The 21,398-nt window shown below is 41.8% G+C and overlaps 1 protein-coding gene across 2 annotated transcripts in view; it reads left to right on the forward strand.

Moving 5' to 3' along the window:
- The first annotated feature begins 8,748 nt into the window (after positions 1 to 8,748).
- PLOD2 (procollagen-lysine,2-oxoglutarate 5-dioxygenase 2) overlaps positions 8,749 to 21,398 on the forward strand; it is a 47,686-nt gene continuing 35,036 nt past the window's right edge. For both annotated transcript variants that reach the window (XM_041475708.1, XM_041475710.1), the window contains exon 1: positions 8,749 to 9,098. In XM_041475708.1, coding sequence (XP_041331642.1) covers positions 9,002 to 9,098 — 97 coding nt within the window. In that variant the 5' untranslated portion in view covers positions 8,749 to 9,001. The remainder of the gene's footprint in view (positions 9,099 to 21,398) is intronic.

Genomic DNA, 21,398 nt, shown 5'->3' on the forward strand with positions numbered 1-21,398 from the left:
ACTGATACCAATAACAAAATCTAATTAATAATAATCTGCTAAGATTACTTAATGATCCTGCTGAAGAAAGATGCTTACTAAATGCATTTTACCTTCGAAAAACTTCTGTCAAGAAGCATCTTGAAAATGAGGATACATGAGAGGGAAATAATATGATAATAGCTGATATAAAGATAATTTTTTTGTTTATAATTTATATCACATATCTCTGGTTAGGAAGAATTTAGTGGGTTAACACAAATGTTTATGTAGCTTTTTCAAGCAGAGTAACAAAAGTAGTATTACTGACCTCAGTATTTCCTGAATCACATGTAAATATCCCACTCTAGGAACCTGAATGCAAGTAATAATCAGTATTCTCACTACACGAGGGGAGCATTATAGCTGAGCCACAGTGAGTTCTACAGTCATATTTTCAGCTAAATTCTAAATTGTAGCAGGCAGAATGTAAGCACGATGGGACAGCCACAATAATAAGACTTTCCTGTATGTAAGGGTTTTGCAGAGGTGATAATTTGCCAGATAGCTGCCTGCCAGAGTTAGATACAGGGGCTAGAGGTTTTTCCTTATTTCATTCTGGCTTTATCAAAGAACATTGTTAATGTGTAAATGTCTCAAAGGCCAGTATAGCCTTACTGTGGTACAGGGATGCAAGGAAAAGGAATTTGTGTCAACCCCTTTTCTTTGCCATGACAACAATTTGGCTTTTTCCTGTCCATTTAGTAGGAGCCTCCTGGGGATGTGTGCTCTGTGCCTAGCGAGTGTCCCTCCTCCCTGAGGAACCCTGGAACAGAGGCTGCCTGCACAGTTTGTCTGAGGGTACTGTTAGGTTGAGTACTGTAAGTGTCAATCTTCTAAACTCTACAAAAGTGACTTTGGCTACAGCATTTTATACTACACATATCTTCTTGATGGAGTGAAAAAAGCCTGAGGAAGACGGAAAAGCAGAACAAGACAGAGACCCAGATTCTTCAGCACCTAATATTCAGTTTATATGCCATTTTGGCCACTTTCTTCATTCTGCCTGGAACTTTATGAGCAGCCATTCAGAGTGCTGGGGTACTGCAGGGCTACCTGGGACTTCTGCTGTTTATCCATCACAATTTTCTCCCCACACTGGAGGATATTGCTGCCTTCCAATACATAAAGTTTGTTTAGTTTTCTTTAAATGGAAAAAGGAATTTCTTTCCATCATGTTTCCTAATGCAGAATCAATCTGTATGTTGCATTGAACACCACAGGCTTAGGATTGTCTGGATGTGAAGAGCCAGATCACCCCTGAAACTACCCTCCTAAAGCCAGAACCAAATGTACTGCCAATGTCAGGTTTTGCCAATCTTGACAAGTCATCAGAATTATTTTAGTTAGAGACTTCATCTTCTTGAGCATCCAAACCAAATAAGCAGAAATTGCAGTCTCTGAATTCAAAGTAGCCATCCCCCTGGATTCTCTTGAGTGATGTGCTAAAAATTAATTAAATTTCAAAATCTTTTGAAAAGATTTCTCTTGAGGTTCTGTTGGAAGTTCTCAATTAATTTCAGTCTCTCTGTGAATAGTAGACAGGTGAGCTGTCCTGAACATAGAGTGGATAACATTCATCAGAACTGTGCTACTATTCAAAGTTTGCCTCCTACGTGCCCCTTTCTGTGTAAGCTGAGAACAGTCAAGCTCCCAGCCTTAAAAAAAAAAAAAAACAACAACGTGTGCTTTTGCTCACTGGCCTAAAAAATACAATTGAGAAGAACCATTCAGACTGGTTTTCACAGTACACAGCCTGTAACCTAACACTCTTTTCATCCCTCCAGTAACTCCTGGCCATTTCAGTGTTAAAGCTCTGAGTCTGTTTTGCTCTCACACTTGCCCGAGCAGCCACTGAGTGAAGTGATGGAGTACACAAGTGTGAGCTAACAGCTGGGATGCCTGCTCTGCAGAGAGAGCTTTCTAGTAGTGATCTGAACCTAAAATCCCCTCATATCCCCTGCTATCAAATAAAGCCATGTACACACACAATGCAAGATGGGAGAAGAGGATGAGAAAAAACCCTCAAAGGTGCAAAGCTCCTAAATGTTTCTAAGTTTGAAAGCACACTCCCCTGCTGATTGAGTCATGAGATTTTCTTGCTTCCTTGCTTGTGCCAGGGACACTGCTCACAACCTCAGCTTTCATGGTAACTGTATTTAACTGTTCATTTAAATATGCTATTTTTATTCTCCTTGTTTTTATTGGCTGCCACCTTTTTTCCCTGTAAAAGGTTTTTTTGTCAAGAGGCAAAATAGTTGGGTATTGAAAAGCCATATAATATTTTGACCAGCCACTAAATTAAAAAAAAAAAATAAAATCTGTGGTTCTTAGCTTTCCTTCACCTTTCCTGAGGCTGCTCTTTCACACACTGCCTGCTGAAAAGGAGCTGAAAGGCTCCAGAGTGGAAAGGGACTCTGCAGCAGCAAAATAATGGCCAGTGCATCTCCTTTCTTCTCTCTCCTGAATATAGTGCTCCAGAAATGCTGCCAGAAGCTGTTTTCAGGCCATCTGGGACTCCTCATTTGCATCATACAGGAAGTAGGAATAAGAGTAATTTAATGGCAGTTTTGTTATAAATCAAACTAAATTACTAAAAAAAAAAAAACTACCTGTCAAAATTAGGACAGCTGTTTCTATTTACCTCAAACAAGTCAGCTGGAGAGAATGAGATCATTGTGGATAGACAGAACAGACATAAAACTCCCAGAGCAGGGGAAGAAGGAAAAGAAATTTTGACCAAAACCATTTCAGTAACAGAGGGTAAGAAATCTGATGTCTTCCCATAGGTGAATACTTGTGGGGACATGGTTCTCTGCTCCAGTGGTTTTTTCAAACTGCCACTCTAGAACTCTCTTCTGGTCTTCTGAAATCACAAAAATAGTCAGCTTTAGGGGAACTATTGTAAAATACATCGTGAGCTCCCCTCCCCTATTGATCACACACATGTGACACCCCTCAGCCTGCTCAACACCACAGGCTCACTTCAGTGGAATGCTTCTACAGTGATGGGGTTTTGACAGACACAAAACTCCACTCGATTCCCAGCTCCAGAAAATTTCTGAAAGGCATTTTTTCTACTAGTTTATATTAATCCCACACAGCAAAAGTTTAAAATTATTTTTTTTTGCCAGTTTTCTTGAATGTTGCTTCCTTTTCTATTATATTCTTTTCTGCATCTCCAAACTATAACAAAAGCAACACTTTAGTCATGTTGATTAATTGTGCATTTCAACACCTCTCATTTGAGGCTGTGGGAAGCATTTCATAGTTTATTGGGTGATGGGAGGGAAATCTTTACAAGATCAACCATAACCAGCAGGGATTACTCTGCAGGATTTAATTCTCAGTTTCTTTGCTTATATAAATCACATAAAAATGAATGCAATGGAAGTGAAAGATGAGGATCAGATCTTTGTGTCCCGCAGAAGCAATACCAGAGGACTAATGCATCTGGTTTAAAGCCAGATCAGCAGGATTAACACTCAGGGTGCTCACTGACTTCTGTACCACAGGATAGGCCCTTGAGGCTGGAGCAACCGTGTGCTAAATGCTAAAGGATGAACCACAGACAAAAACCTAGCAGGGCTTTTCATGGGTATTCATGTTTCGCTGCTCCCATCTCAGTAAAAGAATGCAACTCTCCTTGTAATTTCAAAGCCACTCGTTCAATCTCTTTGAGTAATTATGGGATGACAGCCGATTATACCCTGGAAATGCTTGCTAGCCCTATTAATCTTTTGCTCATATGGGCTGTTTATAGCTAAAATTATAAACAAGTGAATGAAATGAAGTAATTTCTGATTGGGTGGTTTGGGAAAGAAACCCTGACTCCAACCCAAAAGGTTCCCCCAGTGCTCCACAGTGAAAGGTGCTGAGCATCCCTGAGGAGCCCTTGGCAGCTCTTGGCCATGGTTGGATCACACCCACAATCACACCACTGGGGCAGCACCTCAGAGACATATTCTGGTTGAAATTGAGGTTAAATTAAAGGGAGGCAACCAAAGAGAAACTATTTTCAGAAAGCAAGACTAGAATTTCAGTGCCATTTAGCCCGATTCTTTGGAAATAATTTGTCTGTGGAAGAGTTCTTATTAGGGTTGAAGTACTTAAGAGGCCTCATTACAGGCTTGCACACACATACTAAGTCAGACAGTCTGATGCACAGTTCAATGCCAGATGGATTTTCACATCCCTATTTATAATTATTTTTTAAAGAAGAAAAATTAATTATAGTTTAATGCTAGTGTTTCATTGGCTTGTGGTCAAATTTAAACCACTTCAGGCACCTGAACTAAATATATCTGAAGAAGGTTTTTTCCTATGACTGACAAGGGGATTTTATTTTTTTTAATTAATTTGGAATGTCAATTCCTATTAGTATTATTCTATAATAGCAAACATCTATTTTCAGCTATCCCCGATTCATGTAAAATACTGACATGTGTTGAATTTATAATTCAAAACTAGTATCTTCATTTTAGAAATTACACTAGGTAAATAATTTAACTGGAAAAATTGGTATGACTTACTATCTCAAAGGTCTTTTACAAACCTAGTTTCAAAAATGAACTCATGTAACTACTTTGATTAATAAATTAGACCCATGATATAAGAAAGAAGACAAAACCTTTTATTTAATTTTATAGTTTATATCCACTTGACCCAGGCAGTGAAATCACTGCTGTGGAATTACTGCAATAACACACAGAGAGGACAAAATTTATGCAACAAGAAAGATATTGAGAGGAAAATCTGGAATAGAAGATGAATCAATTTGTTCTTTATAGCAAATAACTAATGACTGCTGCTATTAAAAATACATGGGGAATATCTGATTTTGCCCAGACAAAACTTTATTATCTGTTACAAAACTATGATATTTATTGAGGTTAGGGACTTGGGATCCTTGCATGATGATTTTATTTTATTCTTGGAATGCTGCTGCTGGGGAATTGTTAAAAATCTCTTCTGTCTGTGGCTTTCCACTCATCAATCTTGTTATTTTTCTTTTGTTTTAATTAATATATAATGAATAATTTTAGTGTTACAAGGTTAGGGAAGGAAGTTCATGTGACCAATGCTTCTCCATTTTAGCATTTGTGGAAAAGGTAATCTAGTGGGGCTCCAGAATAAAAGAATGGTTTTGAGGCCTAGATGCAAGGTGAGGTAAATTCAAGAAGAGGAAAAGCACTGCAACTGCACACACTGGTCTTTGCTTTAAGGACAGTGAGATGAAGAGTAATTAGAGGATGTGAAAAAGGTCTCATAAGAAGTTCCTGTGGTTTAGAAGGCTTTCTGCAACAAGACCTCCCTCCCTTTGACTGCAGTGGTGGGCTGGTACTGGAGTGAACTGCCTTTGTTTCCATTCCACGTGGCATTGGCTACATGCATTTTGAAATGCAAAATTGGTGGTGGTTTGGGTAAGATGGGTTTCTAACCTCATGATAATTTCCTACAGGCAATTAGGAGAAAGGGACAAGGAGGTACAGATGGGCAGATACAGACAGGGAGTTACTGAGACCGTAAAAGAGCTCTCTAAATATCAAGGAAGAGCTACCAAAGGAAGTAGGGTTAGAAACAATTCAGGAAACTGTTGTCTTCTGCAGAGGTACTGTAGAATTTTGCCCAAATACCTGCCAGCTGAATTTCAGATATTATTGCTGAGCTGTTGAAAATGCACAGGGTCTGAAAAATAAATAAATTTGGTAACTGATTATGAGGTTAGAAAATCACTTTACACAGTTACTTTTGGAAGTGAGGACTGCTTGCAGTTGCTCTCATGCTTGTTTTCCTCACTACTGCTGTAGTTTTAGGACAAAAAAGTCCTTGGGCTCCCACATTCAAGGCCTCGCAACTAAAACTCTCTTCTGTCCTCCACGCCTACTTAACAAAACATATTCATTTCTTAAGAAGAAATTGCCTTGTTGCACAGGAAAGGGAAAAAGGCTCAATAAAGTAAAAAAAAAATCAAAGGAACAAATAGTGAGAATAGCAAGAATGTAAGCCTGTTTCTTGGAACATCCATAGGAATTGCTTCAGGAGTCAACCTCTGTAGCTTAACAGGCATACTTGGACATTTCACTCAATACTGCCTATGTTATTCTTTAAAATTGTTTTGGTTTGAGGGTAAGTTTCAGCTTAGGAGCTCTAATATGTAAATGTTTTAAGTGTTGCAGATGCTACACCAGCAATCCAGTTCTGAAGCAGCCTGCAAAAGCATCAGGAGAGCTGAAGACCCTGCTAACCACCAGCTGCCAGTTCAGGCCTTGAAGTTGGTATTTGTGCACAAAAGCAGCATTTCCAACCCAAGTGTCTGTGAGAGCAGGGCAAGAGAGAGCCCCTGGGCACTGCACAGCTGGTGCAGCTCAGTTCTGGAGTTTCACAAGCATTTTCCTTTCCATCAGCCAATGTCCGAGTGAAGCCTCTGGGGGCAGGAGGCAGGAGAAGTCTTGACCACATCTGTCACTTTGAAAGCAGTATTTTGGGTAGCTTTCAGCTCTGTTTTCTCTCTGGGGACAAAGCTTGCATTTTCTAAGAACAGTCTAAAATTGAAACTAGCCTTCAAGAGACCATGGAAAATAACAAGAAAATGCATAAATTTCTAGTCCAAGTCTGGGCTTGCACTCACAGGTATGAGCTGTGTTTATATCACAGTCCCCTCAACCCATTTTCCTCCTACTTTAGAAATCTGTCTTCCCCAGCTATTTCCTTTCCTTTCACTGTTGCATATTTACAGAGTTCTTTCACCAATTCTTTTCATTCTTCCCTGCTACTGTTTACTTGTAGGTTTTGATAACAAAATGCCTCTTAGGATTCCTCTTGGACACTCTCTCCTCTTTATGCCCATTGGTTTCCACCTAACAGAGCTGTTTCAGGACCTGTGTATTTTCTCTGATGAAAGCAGCTTCTTATGACAGTGATTTCTCAAAGCACTGGGTATGTACGTGACCATCAGCCACTGATTTTACTCTCAATTCTAGGGGCTGAAGCTTTGTCTGATTTCCATTCCATCCCTGGGAGCCATGACATCATCTCCATGGTATTCTGAAATTATACCCAATGGTCCTGTTTTTTCCTCTCAGACTTTATTGAAGAAATCTGTGATTTCTTTCAGAGTTGATGGTACTGTATTCTACATGTCTTTAGTGATTTATTCTCAATAAGGTTGGTTTTTTTTTTTCCAGCTTTGCAATTACACTTTCTATCTCTCAGTACAAGTGTTACCATTAAACTGTTCTGGATATGAGGTGAGATTTGATCTGTTGAGGACCTCTTTTGAAATGCTTGTTTAAACTGTTTTCTACCTTAAAACTACAGCTGTGATAGATTAACTGTTTTTTCCATCTTCATTTTCCATTAGCCAAATTTCTTGAACTTGTTTATTGAAAAACCAAACCTGAAGATGGATGTTCTTGCAGGATCATCCCAGTCATAGCATTGCTCACTTTCAGCTAATGTGGTGAGGTGATCAGCAGCAGTGGTGCTGCTTCTTGGAGCGAGCAGAGGCTGTTCATGGATGTGTGCAGTAATGTGGTCATACTGTCTTCATTCACAACATATTTGTTCTCTGGTGTGCCTGGAAGAGGTGGGAGGAAAAAGAACATAATGAGTAATTTCCCAAGAACTGGAGGATCGCTCCATCAGTTGCATTATTACATTTTTAGCTCCCAGCTGTTGCTTTCATGAGGCTCTACGTTGCAGAAGCTCCTTCAGACCATGGACCCAGTCTTTTTATTTGGTTTGCTCTCCATCCCTGCTGACTGTGCAGTCAGACCCAGAAAGAACGAGGTCTTCCAATTAACCATAAAGGCATCTAGGAGAATAATGCAGGTTCTTGTTTCTGCCCTGGGTTCCAAATAACAGCACGCACTTAGAGCCATAGTAGTCCAGGTCAAGTTTTCCCTTTCTTTCCCCCTTTTTATTCTGTTCTCTATAGGTCCAAAAAAGAACATCTGTTAAGCCCATAGAGACATTTAGGATTAAAAATGAGGTGTCTATTTGATGGTTATATATGTGGAACTCAAATACATGAATCTTACTTTCAGCATTAATTTTTGTTTTGGATCACGCCTTTGGTCTTCAAATAGTATTTCCAAGGTGTAAATCTACACTGATTCCAACAGGTTGACATCTGCTTTTAAAATTTTATGTCACTTTTAAATATTTATGGTATTGAATATGCTTTGCATGTCACTTTTTAACATTTATGGTATTGAATATGCTTTTTTATGTCACTTTTAAACATTTATGGTGTTTATTTGAATATGCTTTGTATCACAATAAGAAAGAGTGAAGGTGGGCCAGCACACTTTATCATCACCGAGTTTGCCTGCAGTGATTTTTTGGGCTATTATTCAATGGTAAAAATGTAGCAGTCTTGTGTGTTTTGATTAGACAAACGAACCAAGTCAGCTGAATGCTGAGGCGATGGAGGATTTGACAGACGTGTCCTTCTCCAGCAGAGCGGATGGGCAGCGAGCTCCGGATGCCATCAGGGCACACAGGCGGAAGGCTCGCGTCGTTTCTATGGGCTCACGGCGCAGCGCCTCCAGGTACTCACCCTCTCCCTAACCAAATCGCATGCTCGGGAACACGTTTACCGACACATCATGGCCAATGAAAGCACTGAGCAAGTGTCCGGCGGGGCAGGCGAGTGTAACCGCTGGCACAGCAAAGGCGGGAGCGCCGCCGGCCCCGGCAGGCACGGAGACCCGCGGCCCGCCGGCCCCGGCGGCGGCACCGTGCGCCGACAGCGGCTCCTGTTGCGCCGCCGGTGCCCTGGCTGCGTCGGCCCTCCCGCCGCCCTATAAAGCCCGGCGCGGGGGGAGCGCCCCTGGCTCCTGCCCGCCGCGGAGGAGGAGCGGTGTCTGCCCGCCGCGGTCCCCAGGCGCCTTCTCCCCGCTCCTTTTCCACGCCCGCCGCTTTTCCCCGCTGTCGGGGGCTGGTGGCGCGGGCAGGCCGGCGGGTGCGGAGGGCGAAGATGGCGAGGAGCGGCGCCCGGTGGCCGCGGCTCCTGCTGCCGGCGCTGCTGGCCCTGGCGCTGCCGGCGGCGGCGGAGCGGCGCCCCGGCCCCGCAGGTGAGCGCGGTGCGGGGCTTGCGATGCGGTGCGGGGCTTGCGATGCGGTGCGGGGCTTGCGATGCGATGCGGGGCTTGCGATGCGGTGCGGGGCTTGCGATGCTGTGCGGGGATTGCGATGCGGTGCGGGGCTTGCGATGCGGTGGCCGTGCCCGCGGGAGGTGTGTGCGGGCGGCGGGGATGCGCTGCTGGCCGGGCGGCATCCGCCGCTTTGTGCCTGGCGGCTCGGCAACATCCGCCAGGAAGGGAAGGCTGGGACCCGCCGCTTGGCCGGCTTGGTTTTTTATTTATTTATTTACTTATTTGCCACCGGCCCGTCCCTGCCCCGCACGGTAACGGGGAGCGCTGGGGGAAGGAGCCGCCGGTGCAGCGTTCCCCAGGTTGTTGTCGAGACGAACCGCTCGGCTGAAACTGTTTTAACCCGCCCAGGAGTTCATAGATGCCTAATTCTACTTAAGGCGAAAAAAAAAAAAAAAAAGGATTCCTTAAGGGGAATTGAGACTCCGCAACTTTTTTTCCCGTCTCCACGAGACAAGGTGTTGATGAACATATTTTTCCAGTGCTCGGAAAAGCAATAGCATCAGTCACTGCTTCTCTGTACTTGAGCAACTGCTGATGAGGTTTCCTACTTCGTGCAAAAGTCAGCCGCTGACTCCAGTGCCCCTTCCCGTCCTGCAGAGCCTTCCCTGCCTTTCACTCGTGTAGTGGTGTTTGCTTCAAGGAGCCAGGATGTAGAAAGAACGTTTATCTTCAGCATGGAAAATAAAGAAATGTATGCAGGAAATTCCCTCAGAGAGAGGTGTCCAAGCACATGTATTTCCAACAATATGCCAAAACCTATTTTTTGCTCTAATACTGTTTAGAGTCTGTACTTCTGATTTCTGTTCTAGGCATACAAAGGTATTTAATCCCACTACATTATTATCACATGAAATCCAAAATAGTTTCATTTCTTGGCTTGTTTTCTCAAGAGTTATCAAGTTATTTTTAGTATCTAGCTTAATTTCTTCTGGGCTGAACAAGGAGGCTTCTTTATTTGACCAGCAAGTTTTGTCAGCAGGTTCTAACTTTGATATTAAAACTACTGTTTTAGTTGATAAGTAGTAGAAAAAGTTCAAATAATTTAAAAAATCCAAAACTTGAAGAATAGCAGACCACTCAATGAAGTTCTAACTTCCAGTTTTTGTAATACTTTGCTGCTTTTGATCATTCAGAGTATGATTTCTCTGAAGGCTGTGGTGTGGTTGCTGTGTGTTGGGGGGGTGTGGCATTACCTTCAGCCTTTGCTGCCCCTTGGAATGCACCCCCCAGGGACAAGTTGGAGCAAAAAGTTGAGCTCCTATCCCTGTTTTCAGGGCAGTGAGATTGTAAGTTGAACTTCTTTGGAAATTAGTTATGGCAAACAGTTGTTCTCGCAAACATATCTGTTCAAATAATGTTTTGTTTTAACTGCACTTCAAATGTGGGCTCTCAGGCTGGTGTAAACTAATAGCTGACATGGTAATGATTCTTCTTTAATCCTCCTGCTTTTCAAATGTGTGCCAAGCAGAGTTCCTGTTCCAGACAGCAATGTATGATTCAGCAACCCAAAATTAGACTGCTTTGTCTATATCAATAATAAAAATGATTCTACACAAGTTACAGTGCAAGAAAGCACTGGTAGGTTTATATAAGGTGTTCATGCAGGAAGATCTTATTTCTTTTTTAATTTAGGCTCGAGCAGCCTGAATTGTAGCAATCTCTGCTGAGCTGAAACCACTCTGAGAGTAGTTTCTTGACCTCAGACGCTGCCTGCTGTGTTACTTGTTTTTATTCTGGTTTTAACCCTTAAATGTTTTCCCTAGGTCTGTGCTGTATTACTTGAAGAAGTAATACACTAAACAGACCTTATGGTCCCTCTATTTCTAGAAGTCTGGTTTTCAGTTTCTAGTCTCTTGATACTTCGTAAAATTCAGTGTAAAACAGCCAGTGAAGGCACAATTTACATGTCAGTTTCTACTGCAGTCCATTAGTGTTGCTTACTTGCTACAAAAGCTCTAACAAGGCTGTCTGGAACCGCCTGCCAAGCTGCGTCTTTATTTCTTAATAAGACCTTCCTCAGAAAGGCTTGGAAAAGTGATTTTGGAAGAGCTGTCTGTTGCACAGCACTGCTTACAGGGAGCAATCAGTGCGGCCCTGTGGCAAAGCGTGTTTGCAGAAATCCCTCTGCGCTCCTTCCTTGGCCGCAGGGTTGTGTTTCAGGCAGTCACAGAGAAGAGCACTGTTGAGCTCTGAAACACTGGCTCCTGTGTGCTGGAGATGCAAAAGTTTCTGTGTTAAAACATCAGCGCTGAAATATTTTCGTTGCACCACGCTTGCTGCTTGCAGATTGCTTATTGTGACGCACAGAAAGTCAGTGGAAACGACATTTGTGATTGTGTGAGAGGCAGACACTCTCTTGGCAGCCGATGTAAATGATGTTCTCACCTAGGATGTTTTATCAATCAGCTGTTTGCATGAAAAATGACTTTGCAGCCTTTGAGGCGCTGCCCCAGAGCGGCTGTGGCGGCTGGGCCGGAGCCGCGCTGAGGCGTCGGGGCCCAGGTTGTGATGGTGGCCCTCAGGCAGGGGTTGAAGTGGGCCCCATGGTTTGTTGCTGTCTCTGTGCCCTCCCAAAGCAGGAGGGGTGGCTTGGGGGGCTCCAGCAGCGTGGGTGGCTTCCCAGAGCAGCTGGGCTGGGAGGGGTGGCGGCTCAGCTGGCTGTGGGGCACCGAGCCACTGGGCTCTCCTCCTCCCCAGTGTCCCTCAAGTGCTGCTCACAGATGATTCAAGCAGTAATTGCTGGCTGGTGTAACTCTGCGAGGACTCGCTTTGAGGTACAGCGTGTACTGCTGCCATTTCTGTTAATTTGGGCTCAGCCTAAGTGGTCTGAGTGACAGCGATCGATAGGCCTTTCCTTCTGGGTCACCTGTGGTGCCCAGACAAGAAAATTTAGACATTCAACCATCCTGACATACTTATTGGAAGCACTGACAGACTCGGCATGCTTGGGGAAGGAGAGGCCATAAGCTCAGCTCTCTGTGCCTGCCTCTGTCTCTTGCCTTTTTACTGGTGCTACTTCTGTCTCCTCTTGTCACCACAGTACCTAAAACTGCTACATAAACCTGTCTTGTGGAAAAACCTCCTCCAGATCTCTTGGGAGTTTTGTACCCTTTTTATGAGGGCTGTATTGAAAAGCTGCTTCTTGGAGGAGAGGGGGAAAAGCAGAGGGTGATGAAGCCAGAATTAGCTGTGCAGTAGGCAGTGCTTGGGTTACCTGTCTAGGGCACATCATGCAGGTACCAGCGGTGTGCACCACTTAGATGGAAATTACCTACTCATGGAAATACCTTTAGCTTCCAGCTTTGAAATAAATAGTGAATGACAAATGAAACATTGTGTAGTGGGAGGTGTGAGTGTTTGGAAGTTAAAAATAGGTAAACGATGTGGTAGAGGTGCAGAGCAGTGAAATTGTGCTTTCATCATGTATTTTTTCCTGGAAAATACTCATCCTTGAAGACACCCAAGGTTTGCAGTCTGAATTCTCTGTAGCACTTGGGTTAGAGGCTGCACAATGCCAGTCTCTTTGGCAAAAAACAAACAAAACCGGCCTAAAAAACCCTGTAGATTTATTTGGTCAGACTTTTCTTTCTTTTCATAGGTGAAGGTAATGATTAAGTAATAATTAACACCACAGGGTTGGATGTGTCATTGCTTTGCTCTGATATACAGTGGGGTTACTGCAACTTTGATTGTAAAATGCATTTTCAGTTAAAGCAAGGAGAAGTAAAGCAGTTGTGACCTCTATCATCAGCACTGGATGCTGTAAATTGCACTGAAGGGGCACAGTGGAATGACCGCTATATTTATCTGAGCCAGGGGTGGTTTGTGTGAAATGTATTTCTGTCAAGGATCTAAACTAACATTATTTCTCAGGGTTTTCTTTAGCTTGCTGGCATATTCTGGGGAATCATAATTTATGCGCAAGTCTTTAGATTTTTCTTTCACTGCTGCTTACATAAACATAAGTGACTGTCTTTTCCTGTGGAAGTGTTTAGTTTGTCTGTTGAATTAGCACTATTGCATTGTGTAATCAAAAGCAGTATCTTTCCATTTGTGTAGAGCTGCCAGTCTGAATTACAAATTAATTGACATGCCATTTAAGTGAATTCCCTTGTCATGGGAAGTAAGCATGCGTGCAGTAAGGGCATTTTTGTTTTAGTTTATAATGTTATTTTTTTATACTTTTTGAGAGACCAGTTGCAAACAGGTTGGAAAGGGAAGAATATTTTTGATCCCTCTTAATTTGAACATTAGCAGGGTTCTCTTCAGCACAAAATACAGCTTTACCAAACAGATTAGCAGCAGGTTTGGTCTCATGTGTGGTAATGTAGCTCTAGAGAATAAATGACACTTAACTGTCAATACATGCTTGCAAGCACAGCCTGACTCTAGAAGTAGCTTTAGGATTAATAGAACTGTTTCTCGGTTTTTTCCTTAAGATGAGTTTGATTTTAAAAATATGGATTACACTGATCATAAGGAGACTAAATATATAAGGTCGCAGTTTTATCCTAGATATCTGTTTTTGTAAGGAAAGAGCAAGTATGTTTTTAAAGCTGCAGTATTTGTAATTAATGGAGACATACTGTAAAGAAACAAAGACAAAAAAAGCCAAACAAAAATAGCCTTGTCATTTAAGTGCCACTCCTCTGAGAATGGATTCTGTACCTATAGTTCTGTGTTAATGTGCTGAATTAGCCCATTCTTGCTGAAATCAGCTGTGTGTCTGATAGCACTGCTCTTTTAATTTTTTCTTTTTTTTTAAGTAAAAATAGATTGTTTAATTTTGTAATTCACATAAAACTTTAATACAGTGTTTTTGTAAGCATTTAACTTCTGCCTTACCTCACTGTAAAGCCATTGTGTTGGATCAGAACCAGGCCCATAACTTTAATACCTGAAGCTGTTGGGTGAAATGTATGATGTTAAAAATGTCTTTAAATATACATCATACATGCCATGTTGTGGTGTCTTGTGTCACAAGTAGGACAGAATTTTTATTTCACGATTTGAAGGCCTGAGTTGTACAGGACAGGGCACAAGTGTGGAGTTTGAATTTCTTGTTCACACAGAGAGTGGAGCTTCAAAAAGTGTGGGTTTTTTTATTTTATTTATTTCTGGGGTAGTGTCACTGTGTGTGAAGAATATTATGTGTCCAGTGTTTGGACACAGGGCCAGATGTGAAGCTGTAGGGCAGCTTTTTCAAATGAACTGACTGATCTGGGTGGTAGCATCTGCTTACAGCATGAACCACAGTGCAGGCACAAAGGATATCTGTGGGTCTTCAGGATGGCCCCACTTCCAGCTCAATTCCTCTTTTTTTTCCTTTTTTTCAAGACTGGTTGAAGGAGAAACTATTATTGCAAATCTTAACTGCTGAGTTTCATTGGTGGATTGATGAACTGTCAAAAGATTGACTTCAGCAATGCCTGGTGCTGTGTGCGACTGCTCCTGTTTAAACAGCTGGGTTTGTTAAACAGCAGCCCAGGAAGGAACATGCTCTTCTGCAGATACATATTTATGAGAGATACAAGAGAGGGCAAGGTTGCAAAAAGGCAGAAGCTGAGTAAACTTTCTCACTTAGCCAGCTGATGCTAATTGTGTCCTGCTCTCAGCTGCACGGCCCTGATGACAGTTTATAGCGGGGCTGTCCAAGCCGCGCGTTCAGGCAAGACACAGCCTGTGCCATGACTCCATCCACTCCCTCGCAAGATGTTTGTGGTTTCATTTCTATTCGGGCACCCATAAACAGCTGCAACCTGATCTGTTCCCCATTTGTCAGGAAGTTAGGCAGCTAGGAGTTCCTTCATGCATGGCAATGATGTCATTTACAAACAGTCGATTTTAATTTTTTTCTCAGTTTGGGAACTAAGGAACACATCTTATCTTTGCTTTGCTGCAGAATAGCTGACTCAGTATGCAGAGTCTCATCCAAGTCCTGAAGCTGATGGAAAAGCGCTTTACTGCTGCTTGTATTTGGCTTTGTTTAACTATCAAAACAAGGAAATCTTGCATTAGAGTGAGTGCAGGCCTGAGCACTGCACTCAGGGCTGACGTGCGTGATTGATGAGTGCACATACAGTTCTTAATGAGCTCTTGTTGACTATATATTCAATACTACTGAATTAAAAGAAACTAAGTTAAGAGCTGGGACATAATCAGCTTTCAAATGTTTCCTGAAATCAGTTGTATATTGGCAGTTTCTGCTAACCTTTGAAAGTGTGTGTAGGTATGGATAAACATACACAGAGCTGTGATTTGTGTGCCATAAATGTTTATTTGATTGGTTTTGAACTGGCTCTGTTCAACATTTGGTCATTTTAATGTAACTGTTTTAGCTGCTGTATTGGTGTGGCATCAGAAATAATGTGATTAAAACCAGCAGTGAGCAGCAGTTCTGTACACTTGCCATTTGAGTCAGTCTGCATGGAAGAGGAAAATGCCTGTTCACACCACTGTGGGCTGTGAATTAAAGCCTGAGGGAATTTCAGTTTGTAGGAAAAAAAAAAAAAAAACAACCAAAAAAACTCCCAAAAAAAACCAACAGAAAAAAAAAAAAACAAACAAAACAAAAAAGTAGTGTCCTGTCCAGGGGCTGTGTGTTAGCAAGTGCTAATCTAACATAGATTCTCTACTGTGAGAAAATTGAGAGCAGCTCCTGCTTAGTGCAAGGATGTGTTTTTGCTCACTCAGCTTCTCTGTTCCTGTAAAACACAGGAGAAGAGAGAACCCTGTAACAGGCAGCATGCACTATGGCTGAGGAAGTTGCAACAGTGCCAGCTATTTGAAACTGGGAAATGATACTTTGTACATTTCTTTCCCTAGAGAGCTCCTGAAAGCTTCTTGCCTTTATTAAGTCTATTTCCCTGGTTTGGGACAGTGTTGGCAGCTTCAATGCCAGTAGCTATTGCTCAGTAACCTCAGCAAGGTTTTCAGATAACGTGGAAGAGCACAGAAAGGATTATCCATAGGCAGCCCATACATTGAGTGATCCTGATAAATGCCAATAATAATCATATATGCCAATTGTGGTTATATACTGTTTGCAACAGCTTAAAAACAGAAGTACCTTAGAAGAACCTCGTAAGTTTTTGGAAATTACAAAAGTAATGTTTGTGTTACTGTCTGTATGTTGCAGTAAGACCTGTATGCACAGAAGTGCAGTGATTAAAGGGAGGTCTGTACATTAAGGTCAGTTTCTTCAGATTCTGGCCTTTAAAGGCCTTGATTCTTAGAAAACCTTCTCTCTCACACAAAAATTGTGTTGGTGTAGAAAATCAGTATGTACCAGGTGTTTGGCAGTCCATGACTGCTCTTAACTTGCTGTCTGTTAATTCTAATTTTATTGTTTATTTTAACTTGTACTGCTTTCTGATCTTTCATGAGCTTTTCAAGCATATTTTGTCTCCCATCCGAAGATAGTTTTTAGCATCAATCCAACCATACTACTGAACTGCAGAGAATCCAATCTTATTATGTGGTCATGGCTGTGGTTAGTGGGACTTTGAAAGCAGTCTGCCTCTTGGGGAAGCAGTGAAGTGTGGGATGAGTGGAGGCACGCAGCAGTGTTCTGTGCAGAGCAGAAGATGACTGCAGTGTATAAAGATCAGATTAAAAAAACTTCAGGACTCGCAAGTATGAAGTAGTATTGTTTTATGCCCCAGTCATCTTTCCCCCTCCTGCAGTGTAATGCACATTTATTTCCTGAGAAAAGAAGATGACCATGTTTGCTATTTCAGCACATTGTTGTGTTTCTAAAGAATCCTAGGGGGGAAAATAAACAGCTGTCGGATGGCTCTGTCTTTTCTCTCTTTATGCCAAAAGTTTTATTTGACCAGAAACTCTTCTGTTGGCTTACTACTTTATTTGAGCATGTGTATGTCATAAGCTCTCACTGGATGTGTATACATACATATATATACATATATATATACAGATATAGTTTTCTGTTTTCTTGTTGTGTACTTAAGATCTTTGCTACTGGATTACAGTAACCGAGCATATGTCTGTAGGTATAACTTATAATCATGGTTACATTGTATATGATGGGTTTTTCCCTTCTCCAGCTCTTTGACATCTTTTCAGAGTATGTGGATTTTCAAATATTTTGACACAGAATCTTAAGTTTAGGCAATAACTCCTATGCATAGTGGAAAACCCAAATTCCTTTTTGTGAAGTCTTATATTGCCTTTGTCAGTGATAAGTGTAAGATTGTGTTGTACTAGAAGACCTGGATTTTGAAAGTGTTCTATGGTATTTTAGCTGTCTTAAGGGTTCTTGGGATTTTGAGCAGACAATCTGAGTCCATATAAATAGGAAAGTTGCTGTTGGCACCACTGGTCATTCTCTAGTTATCTACAGAGCTTCAGCTTGCCATGAAAGTGTGTGGAAGAATTGGGTTTTGTGATCTTAAAGTTTGACAATTGGAATCCTTGCTCAAAACAGTTTTTCAATTGTGTTGAGCTTTAGTGCATTTCTCCAGTGACAGAGAAGCATGCTTCTATGAGGTGTCAAGGCATGCTGAATCAAGTCTGTGCTTTGCTTGGAGTTTGTTTGGGGTTTTTTCCTTCCTTTTTTTTCTTTTTCTTTTTTTGTTTGTGTTTGTGGGAAACTTTATCCTGTTGGTTTCCCACATTACTAGAGATTCAGGAGACATAGTAGATAATTACACAGCTTTATCAATGAGCTTGGATGCATCCATGCGCTTCTTCCAGGTATTTATCTGGCCTATGCTTTAGTACTACCAGACCTTTCTTTTCCTTTTGGTGTGGGTTTTTTTTCCTTAAATCCACAGTATTCCTAGTATCCTTCCAGTTTCTAAGCTTTTTCTGTGATATCTAGCAACTCATTTATTAGCTTGCTGTTAATTTATTTTGTGTATTGTAATAACTGACTTAGGGTATCAATCTTTCCATTAAATGAGCAATCATTCCTGTGTTGAGCAGCTCAGGGTGGGATGTAATCTACAAACAGGAAAGCAAGCTGTTCTATGTAGAATATGGATAAAAATGTAATACAAGTACCAAACATCATTTGTTTACCATTATAAGCCACTGGTTTTAAAGATAGAGATAGATTTTAATGTCATAATGTGGTACCATGAACAGATGTCCTCACTTCTACTCCAGAGAAGTCTGTAGTACTTGAATCCAAGAACTAAATGTCAGCTTCCTTGTGGCTGTGAGCAATATCCTCAGTTTTGGCTGCTCTGAAGCTACTATACCAGTGCCCACAACCCCTGGTAGAAATTATGTAGTAATCTCTGAGAGTGTTCATTCAAGATAAATAAGAACCATGTGGGTGTGTGAGGAATGGCTGTAGTTCTTTGCATGCTTCTTTGCCAGGATACAAGGAGAAAGGTCACCGCTACTTAAAGCGGTCCTGCCATGCCAATTCCTGGCTTAGACCTTGCCAGGCGCTTCACTGAAGGCAAAGCCTCTGGTTTATTGATCTTCTTTCTGAAAATAAATATTTATTGTGCGGTCAGGTCCCTGAAGGTAGCAGCAAAAAAAGACTGGAAGTGTGAGTTGTTTCGATAAACTTTCACTCGATTTCCTAAAACGCTGCATGTCCTTTGTGTGCAGTGTTGTTTTCTTTCACAACTTGTGAGCTAGAGGGTTTCTAATTTGCATGTAAAAATGAATTCTGTTAGTCACTGGATATACTTTTCTTGGCTAAACTCGTGCCCTCTCGGGCTTGTTTTCAAAACAGAGCAGCTGTTTTGTGGGTGTAACTATCGGAAATCTGTCTGACACAATTTCGTCCTAGTAACTGAACACATACCTGGCATGGAGCTCCTGGGAGATTTTTTTTCATGCCTTCCTGTTGAACTTCAGCATAGGGTTTACATTTCCTTTTTATACAAACTGACTTGTGGAAATAAATGCCAAGCTCAGCAATCCCCTGGGTGAGTGCCAAGGTGCCTCTGGCAGGCTGTGTGCGGGGGAGCTGCCAGCCCCTACCCTCTGAGGCATCTCAGCACCCTGCGAGTGGGAAGCAGGGGGACCACCTGCTGTGCTCTTGGTCTCATGGGAGTTTGCACTTTGAGGATGCTGTTCCTGTTAGAAGATACTCCTAAGATTGTATTTGTCCCAGTGTGGGGTGGATAGTCAGGGCTGAACTGCAGAGCTGAAGCCTGTAAGATCACACAGCAGAGCTCCTTGGGGTGCACACCTCGATGGAAGGCAGGGGATGCTGAAGCAGGAATGGTGTCTAGCTGCAGCTGGAATTTGTTGTGGGGATTTTGCAGTGCTCTCACTGGTGAGTACCAGGCTGCATGGCAGCTTGGGGTCTGAGTAGTTGCAGACATCCTTCCACTGCTGTGCCTGGGTCCTCAAGGATGCTGCTGGGGGCACTCACTCAGCCCCTCCGTGCAGGGAGGGCTCTGGTGCAGCCCTGAACCTCTGCACCCACAGGGCTTCCTGGGGCCAAACCTGCTCTGTGCCCAGGGACTGTGGGTGGCAGCAGCTGAAATAGCTGAGCACATCCCGAAATGGAAATGACACTTGGATAAACTTACTGCCTTGGGAATGTTGTGCTTCACATTGACTCCTGTGAGATCATGAAAGTCACTTTGTATCCATGTTGCTATGCACAACTGAGATAAGTGTTCCAAGAAATTGTTGTACCTAAATGTAGTAAGCAAGGAGTAGATTTTTTCGAAGTGAATGAAGTTGAAAAGTTGAAAAGAAATTAGCAGAGGCATTTAGTGGTCAGAAGCATTCTCTTCACTCACTTCCACTGGAAGAAACAAACATCTCCCATGCTACGTTTAGTGGAAATCTGCCAGTGAAACTGTTCAAGTTGTCACATTTAAATATAATCACAGCAACCTACAGGAACTAGGTTAATATTTGTATTAGCTGGAGGAGAATGGTTCTGCTTTCCTGATTTAGTTAATAATACCCTCTATAATGTGCCAAGGTAACTATCATTTACTGCAGTTTCCATTGTCTCTCTATTTATACTATATACACAATAAAAGCATGTTTCTTTGCTCTTTGGTCAGACACAGCTTAAAAAAAACCAAACCACTACAAAAACCAAACAAACCAAAACAAAAGAGGCCCCATTAGAATAATCTAGAAAGAAACTCTAAGGGGACTCAAATGCTGTAATTACAGTTCTGCTGCACTTAAAAAAGTGATTTAAGTATTACCTGCACTTAAAAGTCAGTGGTGCAACAAAGACATAAAATAAAGCCTCTTCAACTTCTTCAAGTCTAATTAAAAAAACAAGACCTTGGGTAAACGTGTTAAAAAGAAAACATTTCCCATGTAAATAGCACCTTTAAAATAGCTTTCTTTTGTTCTGTGGCTGTTTGCAAACCCCAGTCTGGCAGCCTATTTAGATTACTTCATTGTCTGTTGGTGCACTACAGGCTCTTTCACCACTTCATATCAGTATAAACTGTATTATTTGCCTGCTCAGCTTTCTTCATTTTGTATAGTTCAGGTTGAAATCCCCTATGATTTGGCACATTATTCTCTTTCCTCCTGTTCTACAAAAGTCAAGTAACATACCAGACTCCATAGTGAATCTTCAAATACATGAATAATGTGTATTCCATTAAGAGAGAGTAACAATATCCCATAAAGAACAGTAGATTATTTTTTGCTTGCCAAACTGTACTTGTATGTTAGTTTAAACTTTCTTTGACTTAGTAACTGTGGAAGGAATCTGATACAGCCCACATTCTGTCATTTACATCATGTTGTCAAGTACAGATTTCTTTGCTGTTAGCATTTCCTAGCAATGTGTAGGTGTGAAATATGCCTTCTTCAAACCAAATTCCATGGTTATAGTCAGTGATCTGGTCACCTAGGAAACTCTTTATAATTGTTCCAGTTGGCTTGATGATGCAATTCTGGTATGATCAGATTTTTCCAGTTCCCTGTAACTTGAAAATGTAGTGCTTGAACAAAAAGTAGTCTTAATTTCCTTCACAGAGGAAACCCCTCCTCTGCCTTCAGTTCTGTTTTAGTCACAGTCTAAGATACAATGATATTTATTCATTTTGTGGTGATTTCAGTAGAATTACTTGAAATTGCATGATCATTGTAGTGAACTGTTTGGAAGGTATTGAGCCATTATTGCTCTGTTTCTGTCTCTTTGTGAACACATTGCATTGTGAGGTCCTCCTGTCCTTTTGAGATGCATTTGGAGGATTTTCTTCTGATTCTTTGCTGCAAAAGTCTGCTAGCACTTAAGCGGGGGGG

The sequence above is a fragment of the Pyrgilauda ruficollis genome, unplaced genomic scaffold, assembly GCF_017590135.1.
Source record: "Pyrgilauda ruficollis isolate IOZ18807 unplaced genomic scaffold, ASM1759013v1 scaffold36, whole genome shotgun sequence".
Classification (NCBI taxonomy): domain Eukaryota; kingdom Metazoa; phylum Chordata; class Aves; order Passeriformes; family Passeridae; genus Pyrgilauda; species Pyrgilauda ruficollis.